The sequence below is a fragment of the Cheilinus undulatus genome, linkage group 1 (genome assembly GCF_018320785.1).
Source record: "Cheilinus undulatus linkage group 1, ASM1832078v1, whole genome shotgun sequence".
NCBI lineage: Eukaryota > Metazoa > Chordata > Actinopteri > Labriformes > Labridae > Cheilinus > Cheilinus undulatus.
In genome coordinates, this window is record NC_054865.1 from 4875879 (window position 1) to 4900415 (window position 24537).

The 24537-nt window shown below is 38.9% G+C and overlaps 1 protein-coding gene across 1 annotated transcript; it reads right to left on the reverse strand.

Annotated features, from left to right (window-relative positions):
* Nucleotides 1-504: 504 nt before the first annotated feature.
* Nucleotides 505-22766, reverse strand: gpatch1 (G patch domain containing 1). The gene is made up of 20 exons (XM_041792628.1): nt 22687-22766; nt 21621-21755; nt 19050-19135; nt 15643-15803; nt 15406-15503; nt 14980-15038; nt 14400-14648; nt 13108-13258; nt 12548-12627; nt 12258-12471; nt 11700-12014; nt 9919-10097; nt 9577-9704; nt 9317-9405; nt 6955-7163; nt 6582-6870; nt 6124-6201; nt 5863-5975; nt 5647-5792; nt 505-648 (listed from the first exon to the last, which is right to left on the reverse strand). The coding sequence occupies exons 1-20, from the start codon at nt 22754-22756 to the stop codon at nt 615-617; spliced, it is 2883 nt and encodes a 960-aa protein (XP_041648562.1). The 5' UTR covers nt 22757-22766; the 3' UTR covers nt 505-614.
* Between the last annotated feature and the right edge of the window lie 1771 nt (nt 22767-24537).

Consider the following 24537-nt stretch of genomic DNA (forward strand, 5'->3'; position numbering starts at 1 on the left):
TTATTTATTTTTTTGTGTTTGTCTTTGTAGTTGTATAGAAAAAAACAATTAAACACAAATTTAAAAAAGACAATCCAATTTTGCTGCATTTAGGATGTTGTAAATACAGTTGAGAAAAAAACAATGAGGTATCTTAGCTCGTATATATAGTTGAAGTTTGAATTTGAGGTTCCTGACCGTCTTTATTTCAAAGCTTGAGTATTTAATAAGTTTGTAAATCTTTGGGGTTTTTTTTTGAGGATATGAAGAAAACAGGCAATAGATGGATGTTATGATGGGAATTTTGGCTGTTAACAGGTTGGTTTCTGATTAAGATATGTTTCATTTTGTCTAAAATCTTCAAAACTGAACCCATTTCCCTGATTTTCTGATCCATCCTACCATCATCGCTTACTTCTTTTCCCTTCATTCTCTTACAACTGCCCGACAAGTTCAAACAACCCAAAAAAAATCAAAGAATAAAAAGAAATAAAAAACACAAGTAATTACCATTAATAATTTTATTATTCAAATTTAAAAAATGCTTTGTTAAAAAAAAAAAAAACAACTTCCAGTAGAGAAGACGGGGACGACTGATGTGTTTCTTCTTCCTCACAGAGGACACTTCAGCTTCTTCACCAGGTCTGATATGACTTGATGCTTTTAAGTCTAGGAGGAAAAAAACATTCAAAACAGATTTAAGACAAATAGGACAGACTCTCTGAGCTTCATTTATTTTAAACACAGAAACAGGCTTTAAAGAAGGGTAGTATAAGGCTCTTGTTAATATCGATTATGTAAACCACAACAAATTCTGTTAAGTTTTGCCTCTTTGAAGGGAGAGCTTAGAGAAGGGCCGATCAACTCCATTTGCCCAAGAGCCAGCTTCGTCTGAACGGTCTGCAGTGGGGGCCAGACATTAAAATAAATGACGTTAAAATCTATTTCGTCTTATTACCATATTCTTGTAAAAATAGTTCTTCCTCCCAAAATTAATGGGACTTTCAGCCTTTTGAGATCAGTCCCATCACCGGCTCGGAGCGAAACCTTTGCATGGCTCTCCTCAATGCCAGGTCAGTAACGAACAAAACTTTTCTCTTAAATGACTTCTTCATCACCCGCAAACTGGATATCATGTGTGTGACCGAAACCCGTATCTGGTGTATGCTGGTGACTATACTCCGTTCCCCGAACTCCTTCCTCCGGATTGTTCGTTCTTTAGCACGCCCCACACAACGGGCAGCAGCGGCGGCATGGCCACTGTGTTTAAATCCGAACTTCAGTGCTATTTTTCTCAACCCAGGAAGAGCTACTCCAGCTTTGAGCTTCAGCTCTTTGAACTGAAATTGCCTTCCCCCGTCCTCTGCGTTGCTGTATATCGTCCACCAAAGTACAACAAAGACTTTATAGATGACTTTGCTGATTTTCTGTCTGGGATTGTGGTGAATTACAACCATATTTTAATCTGCGGTGATTTTAATATTCATGTGTGCTGCGAATCCCGACCTCTAGTTAGAGACTTTTTAAGCCTGATAGATTCTTTTGATTTTATCCTGTGCGTATCTGGCCCAACACATGAAAAGGGGCATAGCTTAGATCTCATCCTATCGTATGGTTTATCTGTCTCTATTAATGAAACATGTGCTACCACATGTATTTCTGATCATCTGCCTGTTCTGTTCACCCTGACACTGTCATGTCCAGTGGATAAACCAACTGCCCCCGTGTGCCACCGGCGCGCTATTAGTCCTTTAACTGCCGCTCAGTTTCGTACTACTTTTAATGAGTCTTCTCTGTGTAGATCCCCGCTTGATGATAAGTGTGGTCTCAGTGCCGATGAGATTTTAAATGTTTTTAACTCCACATGTACAGAGATCTTGGACTGTATTGCTCCTCTCAGGCCTATCCGTCCAAAAGCATTTCCACAGCCATGGTTGAATGAATCAACACACACTCTTCGACGTGCCTGTAGGCGTGCTGAGAGGAAATGGAAAAAAGACAGACTCACTGTATCCCGCCAACTTCTTCAAGGCTGTCTGTCCGACTATCAGAGAGCTGTCAAAGATGCTAAAACAGCCTACTTCTCCACCCTAGTGGCTAACAATAGCCATACGCTTCAGGTCCTATTCAATGTTTTGAACTCTCTTTTAAATCCTAGTGATGTCTCTCCCCTTGTACCAACACCTACTGTGTGTAATGACTTTTTACAATTTTTTATCAGTAAAGTTGCTGCCCTCAGGCCAGCTCACACAGGTGCCAGGCCCTCCTTAGACATTGCTCCTTCTCTGCGCTCTGCTACCTTTGACCAGTTTGAGCCTCTGTCCCTCTCCCAACTCTCTGATTTAGTTCAGCATCTGCATCCTACTAATTGCCCCTCAGACACCATTCCCCCTTGTCTTCTCAGAGAAGTATTCGGCTCAGTTGGAGCTAATGTTCTGTTGCTGATCAACACCAGTCTTATTTCCAGTTATGTCCCTATAGCTCTTAAGCATGCTGTTGTCAAACCCTTAATCAAAAAGAAAAATCTTGATCCCTCCAACTTATCAAATTTCAGGCCTATATCACAGCTCCCCTTTTTATCAAAGGTCTTAGAGAAAGCAGTGTATGTCCAGCTGCAGTCGTTTCTAACCCAGCACAACATCCATGAAAAGTTTCAGTCAGGCTTTAGACCCAGACACAGTACGGTAACTGCCCTGCTAAAAGTTTTTAATGATTTGCTTTTAGCTGTTGACTCCGGTAGTCCTGCCGTTTTGATGCTCCTAGACCTGTCCGCCACTTTTGACACTGTAGACCATGGAATTCTCCTACAGCGTCTCGAGCACTATGTAGGCATCACAGGCTCTGCCCTCTGCTGGTTCAGGTCCTACCTGGCAGAGCGAACGTTCTCTGTACGGTTAGGCCACACTTCCTCAGATGTGGCCCCGCTGACCTGTGGAGTCCCTCAAGGCTCCATCCTAGGTCCTATTCTTTTTCTCCTGTACATGTTGCCACTTGGGGATGTCTTTCAGAAACATAAAATTTCTTTTCATTGTTTTGCGGACGACATCCAAATATACATGCCGCTAAGGTCGCTAGGCAAGGACACTGTGCAGACATTTCTCGATTGCCTCAGTGACGTTAAATCATGGATGAGTTCAAATTTTCTCAAACTTAATGAATCTAAGACGGAAATTATCCTGTTTGGAGGGCACACCTCCACAACGGCCTGCTCTGCTGATATCCTGGTCCCTTTGAGTTCAAATGTTCAGTCCATTGTTAGGAACCTTGGTATTATCTTTGACAACCAGTTTAACTTTGATAAGCAGATCAGTGCCGTTGTGAAAACAAGCTTTTTCCAACTCCGTCTCTTAGCAAAGACCAAGTGCTATTTCTCACAGGTTGATCTTGAAAAGACTATCCATGCCTTTATTACATACAGATTAGACTACTGTAACTCCTTATACATTGGCATGGACAAGTCATCTATTAACCGCCTTCAGCTCATCCAGAACGCTGCTGCTCAACTCCTCTCTGGCAAGAGAAAGCGCAACCACATCACACCAGCGTCCCTCCACTGGCTCCCAGTCCGCTTTTGCATTGATTTTAAACTTCTTTTAATCACTTTTAAAGCCCTCAATGGTCTTGCCCCTCTTTACTTGTCTGAACTCTTGCATCGCCACTCCCCAACCAGAGCCCTAAGGTCCTCTGACCAGATGCTGCTGGAAGTCCCCAAAACCCGACTAAAGTCTAGAGGTGACAGGGCCTTTGCAGCGGTTGCCCCAGACTCTGGAATAGTCTCCCCATCCTTATTAGAACCTCCCCGACCCTAGAGATTTTTAAATCTTCCCTAAAGACTCACTTCTTCTCCCTGGCATTTCATAAATGAGCTCATGCAAATCACAGGCACTGTAGTCTTTTTTTTTTTTGTAATTTTACTGTTTCATTGCACTGTTTTTTTTCTTTAATTCTTATTGTTTTTATTGTTATCTATCTATTTATCTGCTTCTTTTTATGTATTCTATGTACAGCACTTTGATGGACTGCTGTCTTCTTGAAGGTGCTTTATAAATAAATTTGACTTGACTTGATGTACACTGCAGCAGGAAGATGACTGAACTAAAGAATTTAGGCTACATATTTCTGCAGCCTTCATGACGCCTATCATTGGGTTTGATACTAACATGCCACGTCATGATTTGACAAAAACACGCGCAGGAAACAGATCTTCTGTGTAGAGCCTTAAAAAAGGGAAATTTCATTTACAATGAGCCTTATGAGGAAAACTGATTTAAAAAAAAAAAACAGTATTATTCAAGAGAAGACTATTAAGTATGAGTTTACCATGCTAACTTAAAATACTTGCATGCTTCTTTTTGATAAGTTGTTAGGTTGAAGATTTATTTAAACTATGAGGGGTGCAGGATGCCTAGTGATTAAGTTGTGCCCCATGTATGCTGAAGACCCAGGTTTAAATCCGGCCTGTGGCTCCTTTCCCACATATCTCTGCCTCACTCTCTCATTCCTGTGTCTGACTCTATCCACTGTCCTCTTCTATTAATTAAGGACTAAAGCCCAAAAACATATCTTAAGAAATCCAACAAAAAAAAAAAACAAAAAAAACAATGGTATGCCTTTTCCTTCTCAAACTTTCTAAATTTAACAATCCTCAAGAGGGTCGTATGGGAATCTGTGGGGCGCCTGATGTGGCCCCTGGGCTGCCAGTCAATGATCACTGGCTTAGAGGATACCAGCAAAGAAGCTGTGCGATGGACAAGTACAATCACTTAACATAAATAAGAAGCCTCTGTATTTGTCACTATGCTTCACATTCTTTTGCCTCAGCTGTTTGGGTCCGCAGGCTTTGAAAGACATGACGAACAGTGAAATACAGTTAAGTGACTTTGACTTGAGTGAGGATGACATGCTGTTTTCTGTGGATAAAGAGAAAGAACTTCTTCAGGTGGACACTCAAAGGTCCAAAAGAAAGAGGGGGAAATGTCAGTGGAAACTTGCGAGTAGGGAGCAATCCCAAGTTACTTGCTGAGGCATTAGGGAGCCGCTGCTGTGGGATTTGGTCACAACACTACTTCAGGACATTCCTAAATCAGAGATAGAAGATAGCGGCTCACAGATGCCTATAGTCTGCTTCACTCCCCATCCAGAGTTCCCAGCTTGACTAGATGAAGAATTGATGAACGAAGCAAAATATAAAGCTATACCAAACAGTTTCGGATTGGTGCATAAAACTCGTGTACTCGCCAATACCAATACCTGCATTTTAAATAGTATCGGATTTTCTGATACTGGTATTGGAATCAGAACAACCCTAGGACAAATAGTCGACTATTCAGGTGCCATGTGCTCAATAGTTGTTACCGAGGTAAATCTAAATTCAAGCAATCACTCCGTATTGGCTGTAAACGTAAGCAGTGACACTGAAGGTTGGATGATTTTCTTTGTGTGTAGTCTGATAATATCATTATATTCATATAAACACATTGTTCACTGTAAGAGTAAAAGAAGAAGATAGAAAGGAGAGAAAAGGAGAGAAAAGAAGGAGTGTTTTAGGAAAAGTACAGCAAAATAACAGAACTAATAATTACAGTAGTTCATCAGAGAGGAACACAAGTATGTTTTACTGTGTGACCTTGTTAAGTTTTGATATAACCTGATTGTTAAGCCCATTACCTTCTGAGCAGCTCCTCAGGGGACAACTTCCCATCTCTTCCATTGTTGTCCTCGTCACTGTCCTCTGAGCTGCTGTTAGACGTCTCCTTCCTGCTCTTTTTCTGCTGTTTCCCTTTGTGCTTCTTGTGTTTCTTGGGTTTCTTCTTCTACAGGAAAAATAATGATGGTTAAGTCGGCAGACATGAACCAAATAGTCAGGGATAAGTCCTTTCTTACCTTTTTTTCCTTCTTGTGTTTGTAGTGCTTCCTATTTTTGTGCTTCTTCTCTTTGTTTTTCTTGCTTGGTTTCCCCTCGACTTGGGAACAAACGGGAGTGGAAACGTCTCTGGCTGGAAGGGAAGCAACAGGTAGAGGTGAGTCAATAAAAGTTATTTCTGCACTTAAATTCTCATTATTATTCATATTACTGATAATAATTTAAGTGTTTAAGAGTATTTTTGCTCTGTCTCTTCAACGTTCAGATGTTTGTTGACTTACAAAGACCAGCTGAAGCTTGGGGTAGCTTCGGACCAAACACCTCCTCCTCTTGTGCCTGATTCTGAGTTGAACTCACAGCTGGTGAAGAAACAAAAAGGGGAAAATAAGAATAACGTAGGAACTTCTACTCTTAAACCTCATGGTTGCTGTCTGGCAACATTCTAACCATTCTTATGTAGTATCAAACTGATAGGATGGCTAGGATCTAACAAGACTGTGATGCACAAGTATGCTTGAAATCATTTTGACATTTATTTTAAGTGTTTTGAAAATAAAGTAATTATTACTATTTCTTATTTCTTCAGATTTTCTTCCTGTCTCCCATGCTTTTTAATTGGTTTATTGAATTAGTCTTTAGGATAAGGTGGTAAACACTACATGCAGCTTATAGAGCTTGTATTTGGGACATTAAAAACAGCAGTGTTTCTGTGTTTTTATTTTGTATTTAGCATTCTTACCTGTCAATTGGCGTGATGTGGTGCTGGAATCAGTGCTGGATGTGGCAACAGAGGAGGATGAGTTCGTAATGAAAAGGTTAATTGACTGCGGCTGCACTTGGACCTGGTCTTTCTTTGTGTCTGCACTTTCCTCCTCACCCTCGCTCTCTCCCTCTGATGAAGACGAGGACTTCTCATCAGAGGAGCCAGCAAAGATGGCCTTAAACAGATCCATCGGAGGCCTGATCTCCTCCTCTTCCTCCTCCGCTTCCTCTGCATCACCTTCTTTTCTCACCTCCTGATCTGCTGTCTTGAATTGAAAGAGAAAGCAAGGTCAGATATCCAACACTCCTTTCAGATCCACAGCGACTTTTGTCACATACTGTGGACTCACCTCCTCTGCTCTGTTTTCTGGAGTTTGATGGTTGGTACTGATGACGAGAGGTAAGGAAGACATGGAGGCATTTTCAGGTTTGGATTCAGATTGGTTTCTTGCAGAGCTTAGGAGCTCACTCAGTGGGTCTTCTGTCTTTGCTTCCTCTTTTTTTGGGCCTGAGATGTCCCATCGAGATCTCTTCCCAGACTCTGGAGGCTTTGGAGGAGCTAAAGAGGAGAAGGAGAGAAAGAAGAGATGTGGGCAAGGCCTCCATATGGGGGTATAAAGGGTTGAGCTTTCTGGGGCCCAGCTAAACTGGGGGCCCACAGAGGTCAGAAAAATCATGGTTCATTGCAAAGTTAAGCTGTGGTAACCTTATTTTATTTTTAACCTGAATATTAACCACTCTAAACAAAACAACAAAACATGAATTTCATTTATTTATGCTGTAGTAGAATATTGTTTTTTTTTTTTTTCAAATTGTAAACCCTTTTAATTAAAACAGAATTACCCTTTTATCAGTAATGTTAACAATATGGATGGATGCACTGAACAATGAGAAAGTAATGTCAGACTTTATAGTTGGGCCATGATGTGCACAAATGTCAGGATACCAGAAAAAAAAACAGAAGAAACTTAGACTACTCTTTGGAAATGTAGTGAATGACTGTGAAAGGAAACAATGGAGTAAAAAGTGGCAGGAAAGGGTTATAATAGTAGTAAAATTGCATAAATAGGTTAAAAGTGGCAGAATGGGTTAAAATAGTAGAAAAAATGGCATGGATTAGTTAAAAATAGTTTTTAAAAAGGGTTCAAAGGGGTAAAAATAGGTGAAACATGAACCAATAAAAGGTAAATGCAGCAAAAGGAATAGGTCAAAAGTGGCATAAATGGGCTCAAAGCAACAAAAAGTGGCAAAAAATGCCATATGTGGCAATAATAGGCTTAGAAAAAGCAAATACTGGCAAAAATTGACCCAAAAAATGGCAAAAAGCAGCTAAAGTAGGCAAAAAGACATTGCAGAAACGGGCACAAGAAGGGGCACAACATAGTCACAAAAGTGACGGAAAAAGAGCAGAAACAGGATAAAAGAGGGAAAAAAGTTTAAAAAGGTTGCAAAATTGGGCACAAGTGACAAAAATGGGCAGAAACTGAAAAAGTGGCAAAAATAGGCATAAAGTGGTATAAAGGGACAAAAGGCAGCTAAAATAGGCAAGAATTGCAACAGATGTTACAGAAATGGGCCAAAAGTGGAAAAACAGAGCAGAGATTGGTTTAAAAAAAAAAGTTCTCAAATGGGCTAAAAGTGAAAAGTGGCATAAATGGGAAAAAAAGTTGCAAAAATCAGAAAAACAGAAAAAATTGGTCAAAAGGGGCAAAAATGAGTAAAAGGTGGTTTAAAAAAAAAGTGGAAGAAAACAGGCAGAAAGTGGCCAAAACAGGCAAAAGGTCGCTAACGTTGACAAAAAGTTGCAAAAAGATGTTGCAGCAATGGCCAAGAAGTAGCAAAAAATCAGCAAAAAACATGCAAGTATGGGCAACAGTGGTTTAAAAGTGAAAAGGAAAGTTGCAAAAATGGATGAAACGTGGCAAAAAGATGGATGGAATAATAGATGGAAAAAAATGGTGATATTGATTAAAAATATTACAAATAAATTATTCCAACATTAGAACCCAACAATAGCTTGGCACACTTTTCACCTCCATAACGAGGTAACTGTTAGTCACGATGCTAGCACTAATGCTAATCATGATGCCGCACTGTTATTGATATATCAGTAAATCAAAACTGGGGAGGGCCCATTCTCTGGGGTTGATGGGGGCCCAGACAGTTGTGTTGAGTTGTGGGCAAAGAGCAAAGGTGTCATCCTGAATTAAATAATTGTGTCTCAGTTCAATGTAGGGTTTAATTTGTCTGCTAAAACAGATTTAGGAGTCACATTTTAGGGCTAAAAACCATTAATTTAAGTTTTATTAGTTCAGTGCAGCTGCAAACTCTGGGATCAACCGATAAGGGTCACATAATTCACCCTCAAGGTAAATGTTCATCAGGAGGTTTTAAGCTATGGACTTGGATTTTAAAATATTAAGAGTAAAGACACCTCTGCAGATAATAAATGTCCCTAAATATATCCTTGTTGGATTTGAGACTGTGTGCATCCTACTGTGCTATGTCTCCTGCACTGCTCTGTGAAAAATGATGCAGTTATTTAACAATTTACAGATATCTGACGGACAGAATGTGGACTGATTCAGCATCTAATGAGTTCATTTCTTTGAATTTGGTTTAAGAGCTTTAAGGAGGCAGCCTAACTTCAGTTTTTAAAAAATGGAAATCAAGTGATAATTCCTCAAGACAGAGAGAAACCATAGTTACTACCTTGTAGGTCCCTGCTATCGGCCACAGTCAGGAAGTTGAAAACTGAAAATTTGTCTCTCTTCACCTTTAGCAGACCTGTAGTACTGGACCTGTGAGACCAATAACTGTCAGTTACCCTTTGTTTTTTAGTTTTTTTTTATCAAATTACAGGCAAAATACAAAACAGAAGCAAGTCAGAACAATTCATTAAACTACAACAAGGCTTCCAGCTGGGATCAGAGATTACACTTAATAATAACATCCATATTTTTTAAATGTACCCGGGGTAAGGGTCGGGAACGTTGAATCTCTTGCAGAGCAGTTTGTCAGGATGCCACTCAAAAGTCTCTCTGGTTAGTTTTCCAAACATCTTCATCTTTGCAGCTGCTTGTTTGTCCTCCACATTACCCTGACAAAAAAAATAAATATCTTTGATTTCCAAAGAAACTCCTCTGATTCAAGGGAGAAAATTCAGCAGGATAAAGTTAAACCATAGTCGGAAATTTCAAATCAGAGTTGTCCACTTTTACATGAGACCATCCGTTTGAATGTGTTTTAGAACATCATCTATTAACAAACCAAATGAATTAGCATCAAATAAATCATCTGAATTTTTCCCCTACTTCCTCATCCATGTTGACCTCCACGCTGTCATCGTCCTCCTCTTGTTTACCACGGGTGAAGCGAGAAGAGAGGGTAGAAGAGCTGGGTCTGTACAAGATGGAGGCTCGGACAAACTCCTCCCTCTCCCGGCTGCGTTCCCACTCTGTTGCCGCCGGGTCCAAACTCTGCTCCAGGGCATCTTAAACACACAGAGGAAACGTTTACATTTAGATCCAGCTCTTGAATGCATATTTTGACATGTTTTTCTTGAGAGTAATTTCAAACAGAATCTGTGCTACTGAAGTGAAAGATTATAGGAGTCAATAAATATTGAAAATAATGATAATATATCAAGGATTTCTTTAAATAAAAATACATATCTTGATTTTTTAAAATCAAATTTTGTGAAGAAACAAACAAATTGGATCCAAAACCAATCTGACTGTGGAATTATGAAAAAATATTTCAGCGCAATGGGTGCACACTTTCTGAGATATGTTGTAGCAGGTTACAAAGGCATTTTAGAATTTTTGGAAGTTTCTTTATATTGCTTAAAATTTAACACTTAACACTATGAGAGTAGAAATACCGACTGTAACAATAACAGGACTAGATCTGCCTAACTCTCTCTAACACAGTCGTGTAATGGAGACTGTGGTGTGTTTGAGGTGTGTCTGGTCTCTCACGTCATTAAAGATCATTAAAACGTTAGCAAACTTTGTGCAGATTGTCAAAATAACTGTTCCTTGCACGCTGACAGTTTAGAAAAACCCAAAGCAGCTCTATATGGGCCAGTTAGAGTCCTTAAAAGGACGTAATCTTAAGTTTCAGTTTCATTTTCAGCTATTAATCCAGCCGATGAAGCAGAAGGGGAGGGGGTTAGCAAAGGTAGAGGTAGTCATATAGAACGCCATTCTCCTGATCTCTCAGCTTTAGCAGATCGCTGATTAATTCTAATTCTTTACCATCTAAGATCATCCAATCACACACCCCTCTTTCTACTGATGCATTATCCTTCTGTTTTATTTGGTCAACTGATGCAATAATGCCACAAAAATACATCATGATGAAGCAAAGGATGAACGACTTCCTTTTGCACAGCAAATATGAAAAAGGCTTAGCCTGATTTATACTTCTGTATAGAATCTATGCTGTAAAAACACCATACACCTTTGTAGCCCTGAACCCAAAGCAGGGGCATATGCACATAGACTCGGTGCACCTCCTCAGTTATGTAACTATACTTTGAAATAATGCAGACTGGTCCACTGGGTAGCAAAGGATGACTGCAGGTCTCTGAGTAATGTCTACACTATACACTGGTGTGAGATAAATGGGTGCAGAAGGCTACACAACTTGTTGACTCCACTTGCTGGCATCCTGAGTTGGCTGCTCTACTTTCCACCTCATCTCCATTATTCTCTTTTTAGAAGTAAATCAACTGCTGCTCAATTTTTATCAGCTCTTACTCCAGCAGAATATGTTTGTGTTCAGTTGCCATAGTTTTTCTGTAAACAAACAAGCAGGAAAGGCAACGGCAGAACCAGGAACTAATATTGCAGAGCAATGTTGGCACACCAAAGCACCAATAAACAAACGCAGGTCCCTATGGCATAGATTCAATGCAGCTAAGTAAGATCTTTTAAAACAGACAGCAACATCGTCCAGTGCGTGGTTAAGAGGTGAAAACCAGAACTGCAGAAGAAAATGGCACAAACGTAGTCTGTGGCCTTCAAAGACTTAACAATGTTAGTAAAACCGCTAAGTCCTGAAGAAAATGTGTGCATAAAGGTGAATGTACCTTTGTCTCCCTGTTTCAGGTGATTCAGGTACATCTCATAGCGTGCCTGTTTGCTGGGGTTCTTCTCAAACGGTCTGAAGGTCTGTGATGTGGACTGGACTCCTTTCCATGCTGCCAGAGCCTCCTGTTGCTGCTGGACGCTGCAGCAGCCAGCTACCTTCGCTGCCTGTGACCCCGCCAATGTCGTGGCTGACTGCAAGGTATCATGGGAAAGAGGGGTGGGGGCTTTGGTAGCGGGTACAGTGGAGGAGTTTCGGAGGTTTTGCAGTCGCTCCCTGTCTTCAGGCCTTAGCAGCTCCATAACTGAACTGGGACCTGATCCAGATTCAGAAAATAAGAGGGAAAAGTTGATTTTTTGGTGAATAGCTCAAATTAAAAAATCCATCAGAATACTTATCATATAAAATAGACTCCTCACATTTCTGGTAAACTAGACATTCCATCTATTTATATTTATTGCACAACATTATATTTTATCTTCACAGAAGGCTTGTCAAGTAAGTTTGTCCTCGTTTTCTATCATCGTTTAAACCGCCAGTTATGATAAATGAGTCTCACCTTGAAGAGCGTCTTCTCCCAGCAGCGCCCTCCGGTGGCTGGAGTCCAATTGGTGACGTCCTTGCTCAGGCTCTTCTTTGACCATGTGGCCCCTGGAGGTCCTCAGAGCCTCAGCCAGAGCAGGGCTGACTCCTGAAAGATGCCTTATATCTACGGGTGGACGGAAACGATGGATAGGACGATAGTCCCGGGGCAGATCAGGGGGAGGGAAGATCTACAGATGGAGATGATCAAGTTAGTGAAAGAGTTTATTTTTCAGTGAGTGATGAACGGACGTTAGAGTTGCTTACAGTTTTTTCTTCTGCTGGTTTCTGGGCCAGAGTAAATCCCTCCAGAATTTTGCCGAGGTATGAAGCATCTTTGTTTTTTTCTGTAGCAGAGAAAGTTCAAGTGTTATCTTTTTTGGGATATTTTTCAAAGGTAGTTGTAAAGAAGTATTCCTCCAGAGAAACTACATTGTAGTGGTTCATTAGGTGTGCAAAAGCATTGGTTTGTAGATACTTCTCATTCTGATCATTTCTTTGTCTTAGACCACTTACTGTCTTTGTCTGAGTAAATGTTCGTTTTTAAGGTGAAGGAACCTATACATGACTGCCTTAAGAATATATTATTTCAGCTCTTTTCTAACCTCTACATCTTAAATTATTCTACATTATAGCTGCCATGCTCCGCTGTATTTTCTGCATATGGGGAATACTGGGAAAATATCAATTATCCAACAAATCTATTAGTTATAGCACTTGCTAAAGATCTTCTGTGTCTAAATCTCAGTTTTCTTTAGCCTGTTGAACTAAAATCAACAAACTCTGGGAAGTTTTGGAATCTCTGGGTCGTTTTCAAGGTACATTACCTCTTTTCTTCTTATACTCCTGTGGAGCTGTCCAGCCATACAGGCTGTCTCCAGGCTCCTCTCCTCCCAGCACCATGTCGTATTTGGACATGGAGTCTCTATGGTAAACATCTTCATCATCATCATCTTCAAGGGCCCCAATCCCAAACGCCTGCAGGTCAGAAGTCACAAACAGTAACACAAATTACAACAAAAAAAATCTCCTTCCATCAGATAATAACAAAAAATCTGACAAAGATGATAAACTGACTGCATCATAGATACCATGCAACCTTAGACATCGCTAAAATGCATCTATCACACGACATCCTAAGTATAATATGAACCACAGAAACCCAGCACTGCAGGAACCCAGATACACAGGTTTAAACTGAGAGGACAAAATTTAAGCAATTAAAAAAAACAAAAATGCATAAAAACAACAAAAGATAAAAACAACAGAAGGAAGGTGAAGCAGTAAAATGTGATAAGAGAAACTGAATGAGAACCAGTAACACATACATAAAGGAAAAAGATCAGAATAACATAAAACTCCATTAAAGGAATAAGAGTGAAGAAATAAAATAGCAAAAGTATGAAGAAAGAAACAAATAAAAGAGAGACAGGTTTTAAAGAGAGGGAAGGCATTAACGATTAAAATAACCATACGGGTTTTGAAATCAAATGTGGATTTTGGGGGAAACGAGCAAATAAAAGATTAAGAGGAATAGAAATTTTCTAAAGAATTAAAAGGAAGGTTGAAAAAAAACAAGAAAAAAACAAATAAGAAGACGATGACATAAAAGGCAAGTCTAAAAATTGAGTTTTAAGAGGTTGTCACTGATTCTTCATGCTTAATCTCCACAGGAAAGTCCCAAAGTCAAAAAGCCCTGATTGAAAACGTTTAGTCAGCTTTGGTTCTAAGCCTCGACTTTGGAATGACCAGGGGGCCCCCACTTGAAGATCAGACGCTGCAGGCTGGCTCATATGGAGTCTATAATTCTGTTATATAGTTTGGAGCGAGGCCTAGTACTTTAAACGTAATGAGTAAAATCTTAAAACCGATTCTAAAAGGAAGCAAAATGTAAGACACTAAAATCAGAGTGATGTGAGGTTGTTGTTTAAAACCAGTAAGAAGCCTAGCTGCTGCATTTTCAACCAGTTGGAGGCAAGAGAGTGATTTTGACTAATACCAGAGAAAGAGAGTTGCAGTAATTAAAACAGAAAAAATAAAGGCGTGAATAACTTCCTCCATGACTGACTGGAGGAGGATCAGACCGACCTATCTGTGATTAAAGCTTAATCTAGCCCACCTGTCCAGCCACACCTCCTCTCCGAGATCCCCTCTGTGCTTCTCCAATCAGCCGACTCCTCTTCTCAGAATACGGACTGAACAGGTCGATGTGTTCAGCACTTCCTCTGCCCAGCAGGGCTAGGCCTGGGTCCAGACCACGGTACCCCAGGCCCTGAACCCCCACTTTAGGATTGAAGTCCACTGGAGTCACATCCTTTGGTGCAAAGGTGACATTCTCTGGAGCAAATTCTTCGTCATCATCATCGTCCTGGTGGTTAGAGAAAGGAAGTAACAGGATATTATCTCAGGAAGCTCTATAACTCCTTCTAAGCACAGGTAGAGAAAAGTGGCAACTTAAAATAAAGGCACTGTATTTTTCTAAGTAAAACAAGAAATTACAATGTGCATAGGCAGTAATATTGTGCCAAAAGAAACTTCAAACAATTAACTAAACATCATTTAAAACATTTCGTCAATTTATTGATATTCATGAACTCATGGGAGAGGAATTCTAGGTCCAGATTTCATATTTTCGTTAAATAGTGAATCCTTTTTGTGACGGAAGAGGAAACTTATCAAAAGTTCAAAGTCTCACCAACCTCTGAGTCCTCCGATCCTGTAGGGGGCAGTGCACAGCCATAAACTCTGGAAACTCCATCTGCAAGGAGGAGGGAAAACACCATTCAAAATAAAAGACTCATGATACAAGAAAAGAGGGTGACGACACAAAGAGTTTTTGAAATGTTAGCAGAGGGAGGAAGGATTCGGAAAACCAAATAAATAAATAAATAAACCAAAGAACTAGACTGTACAAAGAATTCAGATGTATTTGTCAAGTGGCACTTGAACCAAACTGTGACCCCTGAACAAACACAAATACCATTTCACTCCTAGTATTGAGGATTTGTTTGTGAGTTTCTATACACAAACACACTGGAACTGAAGAAAAAAGAACACAAGACATATTTTACATCCATCCCTGAGTCAGCAAAAGCAGTAGCTATAAACTGAAGTTTCAAACATACCAGTCCGCTGTCGGTGAGCTTTCCTCTTTACCCGAGGCCCAACACCCTGACCCTCCTTCCAGCCCATCTTCCTCAGCAGCTCCACCCCAATGGATGACCTGGGAAACAAAATGAGAGGAGGAGACTCGAGTTTTCTCTGTCATATAGATAAATTCTAGCACATACTTATTCAGACTGCACATGATAACAGTTCAGCTGAATCAGATACTGCAATGGATCCTGGTTTTCTATAGTTACCTGGCAGGTGCTATCAACTCCTCCAGCAGAGTGTCTCCAGGAATCAAGGCCACCTGAGCATTAACAGCCCTTGCCTTCTCTCTGACCGCATCTCTGCGACTGGACGAAAACTCCTGACTGGTGGTGATCTCTCTGGGAGCGATGCCATGCTCGCTAAAGTCCTGACACACAAACACAACAAAGAAATGTAATCATCACAGTGTTTAAGCTTTTCTTATTTTGAAGGCTTTAATGAAATAATTTAAACTCAAACTCTGGCAGGAAAACAACGACCTCTTCTAAAGGGTTAAAGAATTGACTATGGTCAACTGAGTCTTTCTTCAGTTGTCCATTTTAAGAAATGACAAGAAACTTAATCTGAGAATGACTCTACTTAAAAAGCTGTAATCATCAATATCGGTCCTCTGCATTTCAATATCATCTTAGCAGTGTTTATTTTGACAGCTATTTCTAATCTTAGTTTCAGTCTCTGTCTTTAGATTAAATGCCTTTTAGTTTTGGTCACATTTTAGTTAGGGCTGAACGATTTGGGAAAATAATCTAGTTGCGATTGTTATGACCATATATTGGGATTGCGATTTACTATGCGATTATTTCTTACATTCCTCATCTTGTGCATTTTTCTTACAAAAAAAAGCAATAATTCATTCTATACTACAACCAGCACAATATTAGGTTAAACTAGGGCTGAAAAGTTTTTTAAAATATCTAATTATGATGATTTTAATAAATTTTTCGAATGGGATGTGAGCAGTTGTATTAAAGGGAATGCGCTTTTTTATATCTAACAGGAAAAAAACAAAAAATGAAGAAAACTGAATTTTTTTGGTACACTATTTTAAAAATATGCCACTAGAATGTTTGCATGATATGTAATGCATAACATCTCTGCTGCAAATAAAAAGTCTTAAACTGGTAGTTTGACACAAATTTCAGGTTAAAGAAATATTGCACCTTCTGCGATTTGAAGATTGTAGCAGTCCAAATTGTGATTTAATCTAATTTTCGATTAATTGCCCAGCCCTAATTTTAGTCATTTCTACCCTTTTTAGTTTTAGTCCAGTTTTAGTCAACAAAAACTACAAAACATTCTAGTCTAGTTTCAGTCCATAAAAGTCCTCACATTTTAGTCTTCATCTATAGTCCAAGCATTTATTCTTTTGCCTTAATCTGGTACCAAATCATGGTAGTGTGTTCTATGCACACTTCTAAACCTGGGGTCCCTGCTTTCTACAGCTGAGAGGCAGAATAGCTACAGATGCTTTGTGTTTTTACAGATTTATGCACAGTGGAAAAATATCATGAATTTTGAATGTCTGACAAAAACTAAATTGCATTTTGGTCTAGTTTTAGTCCTCTTGGCAAAAACTAAACTTACTTTTTTCAGTTTTAAGGCCGGCTAAAACTACACGAATTTAGACAGAAGCCCCACTGCAACGTCAAAGCTCATCATCAAAACTCGGGCCTGGTTTTGAGCATCAGGAACTACAAACGGTCTTGTAGTGTGACATATCCGAGATGCCCCACAACCACGATTCAAGAGGACTAGCATGTCAGATTTTTCTCTTACATCGTCGTCTGGTTTGACACCCTGACCTGATGTCAAAGACGTGAATCCTGACATCTACCAACAGGCGTGTTTGCTCCTTATCTTTGCATCATCATTTACAAGATTTATCGCTTTTTATCCCCTTTTATTTCCTAAAACTATGTGAATTTTATTTTATTCACATTATCACCTGCATACCTTAAGTTCTATCTGGAGGAGAGCCAGTCCATATGGTCCTCCTCTTGATACATCCATTCTTACTATCCATAATCCAATCAATAATTGTGTCTTATTTTCCTTTTTTGAGCAAAAGATCGTACAATCACACAAAGCGCTTCTGTTGTAGAGAGACTGACACTCTTTGACCTGCCCCCAACAACCTGTGAACTCGCTTTCAGGCCCGTTTACACAACAACGTTTTGCTTTGTTTTCCTTTTTTCGTTTCCAAAAAATTCCACATTCAGACGGCAACGTTTTCAAAATGATCTCCGTTCACACAAGACTGCAGGTAACACCAAAAATGATGTAGCATACATGCCAGGCCTGTGGATGGTGGTGTGATTTTGCAATGTCCAATATCGCCTTCGGGCTGCCCTTCGACAGCGTACGGGTCGAGTAAGAATCTGGTGCAGGCACGAAATACGTCTCCGCTGATCCAAGTCATGGTGAAATAAATCAACACTTTGTTGGAGAAGCACAGTTATATTCAAGAGTGAGGAGCACGAACAGTACACTAGTGTCGGCCACCTTTGTTTTGTTTTGGGCTTCCCATCCGCGCATGCGTGATAAGCCTACTCACGCATGGATATTTACTGCAGCCACAGTGTGCATGTCCGTAGTCAGAAAGTGCCAGTTTCCCTGTTTACACGGAGACGGGGGCGTTTTGAAAAACTTCCACTCTGGAGCCCGTTTCCAAAAAGTTCCATTTTCAGGCACCAAAACACCGTTACCGTGTAAACGGACAGCCAAAACGAAAATGCTGTCGTGTAAACAGGGCCTCAGTCACAGAGACAGTGGTGACGTCAGCATACAGTGAGCTGCCAGGATCATTCTTGTAGTGTGGCCAGGCTGTCGGCCAAGACAGGACAAGATTTTGGTCACATTGTCTGACATGGTGCCATTGTGAACGACCAAAAAAATCATGTAGTCTGAACCGGCCTTTAGTCATCAAAGATCTATTTTGGTTAATCTTAGTCTAGTCTTTCTCATGGAAAAAAGGTAGTCAACAAACAACTCTAGTCCACAAAATTAATACTGCATCTTAGCTGTATATGCTATTATTACGATGTTCAGTTTTTGATCAACCATGGCTACCACTGAAAATTCTTCACATACTGCTACCACAACTGCTGACATTAAAGCCCTATCCTATAAAATGGAAGGTGCATTTATGGTCACAAGGGCCATACATTTATTGTATTCACTTGTGTGGTTCTGCTAATTTTACTGCTATCCAGACCAACCTCTTTCTTTCTCAAACTTGCAGCTCTATCTTTCTACACTTTATACTTCCCTTTTTCAAAGAGTACAGATTGAGACCTGCCCTGTTTGTAAAGTATCTTGAGATACCTTTGGTTTTTAATTGGTGCTTTATATATGCAGACTGACTGGCAGATTGATTCAAAAGTGTCACTAATCCTTTTTGGAAGACCTTGAGGGATCTGAAAACAAAAACTGGCACAGGACTCAGAAAAAACAGAGGTCATTTTTTTTTTAAAATGTCATTCTTTTTAAGTTGAAATGAATTCTGAACATGCTCTACATGAAAATAATTTAGACAGCTTTTGTTGTAAACCGGCCTTATGAAATCCAATAATTAACCAATGTAAGAATGAACTCCCCCTCAGGATGGCTGTACCTCCTCATCCATGAAATCCTCTGGTCTGGCATGATGTTTCTCAGCCTTCTGTTGCCTAGATGAAACAAACGTTGATGGGGCCCAGCCTGAAGACAGACAAAACAATACCAAATCAAAAACAATTGAATATTACAATAAAATAACAACAATAGATTTAATTCATAAATCACTTATCATCATTAGCTGTCTTTACAAGACATAAAAGTCCACCATACAACATTAATCAGCATGAGATGAACAAGAAAATATACAAAATGAAAGAACTAAACAAGAAATACAGGTCTGGGGTGTTTCTTTTGGCTTGGATTAAAAAAAAAGAGAGCAGGTGAGGGTAGAGAGAAGAAGGGTGGTGTTTAGATGCAATGAAAGCTGGCTGTCGTGATGAAAATGGTGCAGCATTAAATCAGTTTCCATCCTTGCAAAGTTATCACAGCTGCACGGACAGTTCTACCCAGCTCCAGCTGTAGTTCAGCAGCTACCTGCTCCCCTACACACTTCCTCCAAGAACACAAGGCTGGCACAGAAAAAACATGTGGAAGTGTAGGTTGCAGTCTGAAAGTCATCCAAAAAACTTTATTTGCAAATACTGGCTAATAAGATCCCGACAAAAATCTAATATCATACAACCCTAAGTTTAAATATTTCACAGTTTGTGTGGCTGTCGCTCTTAGTCTGTATACCTCTCCTGGTTTTGTTTGGATAGCTCATTGATTGAATAAATAACTACACATTATAGAAGCAATCGCAGCAGGACAACATGCTCCTGATGTTGATTTTTTAAAGCGTTGATCTGTGCATCTGTTGGATTAAATGCTCATAAATCTAGTGTCCGTCGTTCGTAACCTTATAGGTTCAGAAAACATTCAAGATGTATTCATAGTGAAGTTTGAGAGATGAGAGGCTAGAAGTTTTCATTTATTTGAAGTCAGCATTTTAAAATAAACCCAAGGCTTCTAGATTTATCAACTTCACATGGTCCAGGCACATTAAAGTTCAAAGAGAGGTCAGAACATGAGACCTGCTTTGTACCTTCGTTAAAGGACCCACCTGAAGCGCGTCATCCCTGTTCAATATGAAACAGCCTAGGAACAACCATGGAAGACAAGAAGCCAGGTGCATTCTGGTTGTTTAAGTATTTTAAGCCTTTGGTTGGCCATGACCAACTTAGCCCTTTTTCTGAAATCCTCTGACTATGTAGCACTGATTTTATGTCTTCCACCTTTTCATTTAAGAAAATACATGAAAATAAATTTTCCAGTTTTAGGGCAGGACTATTTTGCCAAAAGTAGGTCTAGACCTGATGTCTGGGTATTCTCTTTTATGAAGGTCATGGTTATCCAAATTTATGTCCAAAGGGTGCAACTGGACATATGTGTGACAATATGTGACAATATGTGTCCAGAACTGGTGGAACGTTTTTTGTTAATGTTCTCATTGTTTTTAAGACATGCAACAAACAAAGTACAACATGGTTTGCTAAAATGCATGTTTGGCAGGCAGATGAGATAAAAATATTTTTGGTTTTAACCATTTGCCTCATTCCTGATAATGTGATGGATGAAAAAAAAAAAAAATAGTTGAGCAGTGACCCAGATGACGGCTGAAAACTTGAGTAAGGGGGGTGATATTGAGGCAGACTACAGTAGAGCAGAATTTAGACGCTGAAAACAATGAATCTGACGACATCCCAGATGATGACACTCGCCAAAGCTCAGTGCATGAATGGCATGTTTTAAAGAGGAGGATGTTGATTACTTTGAATGACTGATGGTTTTTAAAATGTTATGGGATTTTTGTGCAACTGTAGTTATTTACCATTAAAGGCAAGGGTTTAAGCTTTCAACTGAGCTTTAATTTTATGTCTCTAACAGCTTCACAGGCTGAGAAAAAATATTTGAGGGCTGAGTTATGTGCAGTTTTTCAGAAAGATGGGAGAAAGGTCTCACACCCACATTTAACCTAGTAGGGCAGATGCCGAGCCAAAAAGTGACAAAGAATGAACAGAAAAACTTCCCGCACACTACAGAGCTCCAAAAATCCAAATTATGTGTTGCACCAAAGTAGGGAAGTGCTTAATTTACATAAACAAAAAAAAAAAAAATCAAAGAGAATGTAATAATAGACTGACAGGGGGCATCTTATAGGGTAGTAAAAATTTTATCTTTGACCCAAAATCAAAATGTATTCACATGGTTTTCCAGCATTTACATTTTTTTATTTAGTCTTTGGACTTGACACCTTTTAGCTTTAGTCATATTTGATTCATTTTCACTCTTTATAGTTCTACTCAACAAAAAACTCAAAAATATTTTAGCCAATAAAAAGTCCTTACATTTTATTCTTTACTTTCAGTCAATGTGTTTATTTTCTTTGAAATAATTTCATCAACCCAAATGTTGATTAATAAAAATGTACAACACTAATTTTAATGTAATATCAACCATTTAAATGATGGGTCACAGGTTCAGTGGACAAAACTAACACTGGTTTCCAGCTGGTAAATCTGAGGGCACTTGACTACCACAGCTACAGTCAGGAAGAACTGGTGAGAGGCTGTGATAAAATACTGACCTTCCTTTGTGCCAACTGTGTTAAAATAACCGGCTGAAAATCCTCCAGTGAATGCTCCATGAAACCTCTGATATCGCCCCTTCTCGTCCTTCACCGTCTGATCGTGCAGTGGAACAGGTTTCTTTAGTGGCTCATCTACAAAATATCAACAAAATGTAAATAAATACCTTCATCAGTGTGTGAAATATTTCACATATAAATAAGGACAATTAACAGACTGATCAACACTTTGGTTAACATCCTGCTATTGATAACTGACTTAATGGATTCATCAATAACTACAATGACATGTTTGTGACATTTAATTTATTTCCTATCCAGTCCAATCAACTTAATTTGAATTATTGTATTATTTTTTATAACATTCAAGTTTACCAAAATACAGAATTAAAACACAAATTAATGGTAAAGTACCACAACCATACACACTGTAAGCTTTAGCACTACGATAAGAAGAACGCTGATAAAGTATTAAAAGAACAGAGCATATGGAAATATATCAAAGCAATGCTTCAGTATGAACTGGTCCTTTTCCAGATTCATGTAAACACTGATCAGTTCAATGACCATGGGAAAAAAACATTTTCCCCACGCACATTAAACGTATCTCAGAGGATTTACGTAACACAGCACTGACACAACATCCTTGAACAGCACAAACACAGACAGACATCAACATCGACTGTTACAGAAACTTTAGATGCTCGATGCTCTTCCTTCACATTCAACAACCTTGATAAGCCATGATAAGATTTAACATTAGACAGGGAATATCTGGTCTGAGGAACTCTTGTGTGCCGATTTATCAAGTGCAGAGTGTAGATTTAGTGATGATCTGAAGTGGAAATTAACTGAGATGTCTGTTCAGACGATAATGCTGCACAAAAACAGCAAAATTATCAAACGTGACTCTGGTTGGTTGTTGAAAGCTAGCTAGCTTCTCAGCTAGCATAGCTTCATATTAGTGGTCGCTGGAGACGCTGTCGTTTATTTAGCAACTCGGAAAATAACGCAAACGTTTATAGTTCAAAACGGCAGAATAAAGAGGGTTTCAAAAAGCCTCCACCTTCTTCCAGAGGTTCCAATGGAGTCCCATAAGTCACAAAATCCTCTTCGCTATCACTGTCGGACGCCATGTTGTTTATCTTCTTCTTCTCGGAATGGAAATCCGGCAGGCTGTACATCAGAAAATGTAATGCTGCCCCCCACAGGTTAGATTCATCCACCCACTGTAAGAAAGGGCGACATCTTGTGGTTGTGTTACCGTATTGCAATGTATTAATTTATTTTCCGTGAACTCAGGAACGAATAAACGAATGAACGATTGATTTTCTATTCTTTTCCATAGTGCCTTTTATAGTGAGTAAAGAATATCTTTGATAAATGAAAAGTGTTTAAAATTGTTGTGGTTATGGAACACTGATGCTGTGGGAGCCTACAGGAGGGGACAGATATCAAATTTTAAATATTAGCTTACTGCTTCTTCTTTTGTCTCTAAAAGCCTCAAAAAAAATGTCAGGATGTTTTATTGTTGGGAGTACTGTTGATAACACAATGACACATGGCACAATAAAACAATCAAACATATCACTTGATTTAAAAAAGAAAAATAAAACTAAAAGTGCAACAGAAAGGATTTCATAATCATCAGCCTAATGGCAGAAAATTAAACAGCAACCATTTTGTTATATTGAAAGCATTTTTTAATGCAAAAATATTTCAAAATTCCAATTTCACAACAGTATGTGAGTTTCAGCATTTTTTAGTTTAAGCTTACCTTTATCACTGTTTTACCAAATTATTCACAAATCCTTTCTTCAAGTTTTTTTTTAACTTGAAGGAGTAATAACTCTTAATGATATTATGTAAGTCCTCTGTTTCCTATCTCTGCTGATTAGAAGTCCTGCTGTCAGAAGAGTAGGACTGGTAGATTAACTGGTAGACTGGCAGTTCTCTAACTTGTTGAAGCTCCATCATTTTGCTCTCTCTCTCAGTTGAGGTACAACTCAGTTCAATTTAATTAAATGGATTTATATGCTTGGAAATTGGTTTAAGTTCCAAGACAATGTACAATTTTTGATAATAATAATAATAGAAGAAAATATATTAACTTTAGATTATAGAACCAAAAATAGTGCATATATATATATATATATATATATATATATATATATATATATATATATATATATATATATAGGTACATCTCAAAAAATTAGAATATCATGAAAAGTTCAATATTTTTGTCACTCATTTCAGAAAGTGAAACCCATATATTATATCGAGTAATTACACATAGAGTAAAATATGTCAAGCCTTTATTTCTTGAATGTTGATGATTATGGCCTACAGATAATGAAAACCCAAAATACAGCGTCTCAGAAAATTAGAATATTGTGAAAAAGGTCAATATCGTAAAGTCATGGTGTCACACCCTAATCAGCTAATTAACTCCAAACACCTGCAAAGGTTTCCTGAGCCTTTAGATGGTCTCTCAGTCTGGGTCAGAAGGCTACACAATCATGGGGAAGACTGCAGACTTGACAGATGTCCAGAAGACAGTCATTGACACTCCCCAACTACTCCAACTATGTTCAGTTTTTAAAACTGATGAGAATATCATGTAATTATTTTTCAAAATTTACAGTCTCCCCAAAACACCTTGTGGGTCAGATGAAATCTGCTCATTGGCTTGGATGTATGACACCTGACAAAAAATAATCAATGTTACACCATCAAACACGAGTCCTTAATGCATGATGTGCCTGTGGTAGATGATAAAAGATTATCCCCACTAATCAATCAAGTATCACACAGACACACAATCTATATAAAAATAATAATCATAGTTCTATTGATGTAAAACGTCTCTCAAACTGGATCCAGACTCTTATCGTTCACATAAAAGAGACAGCTC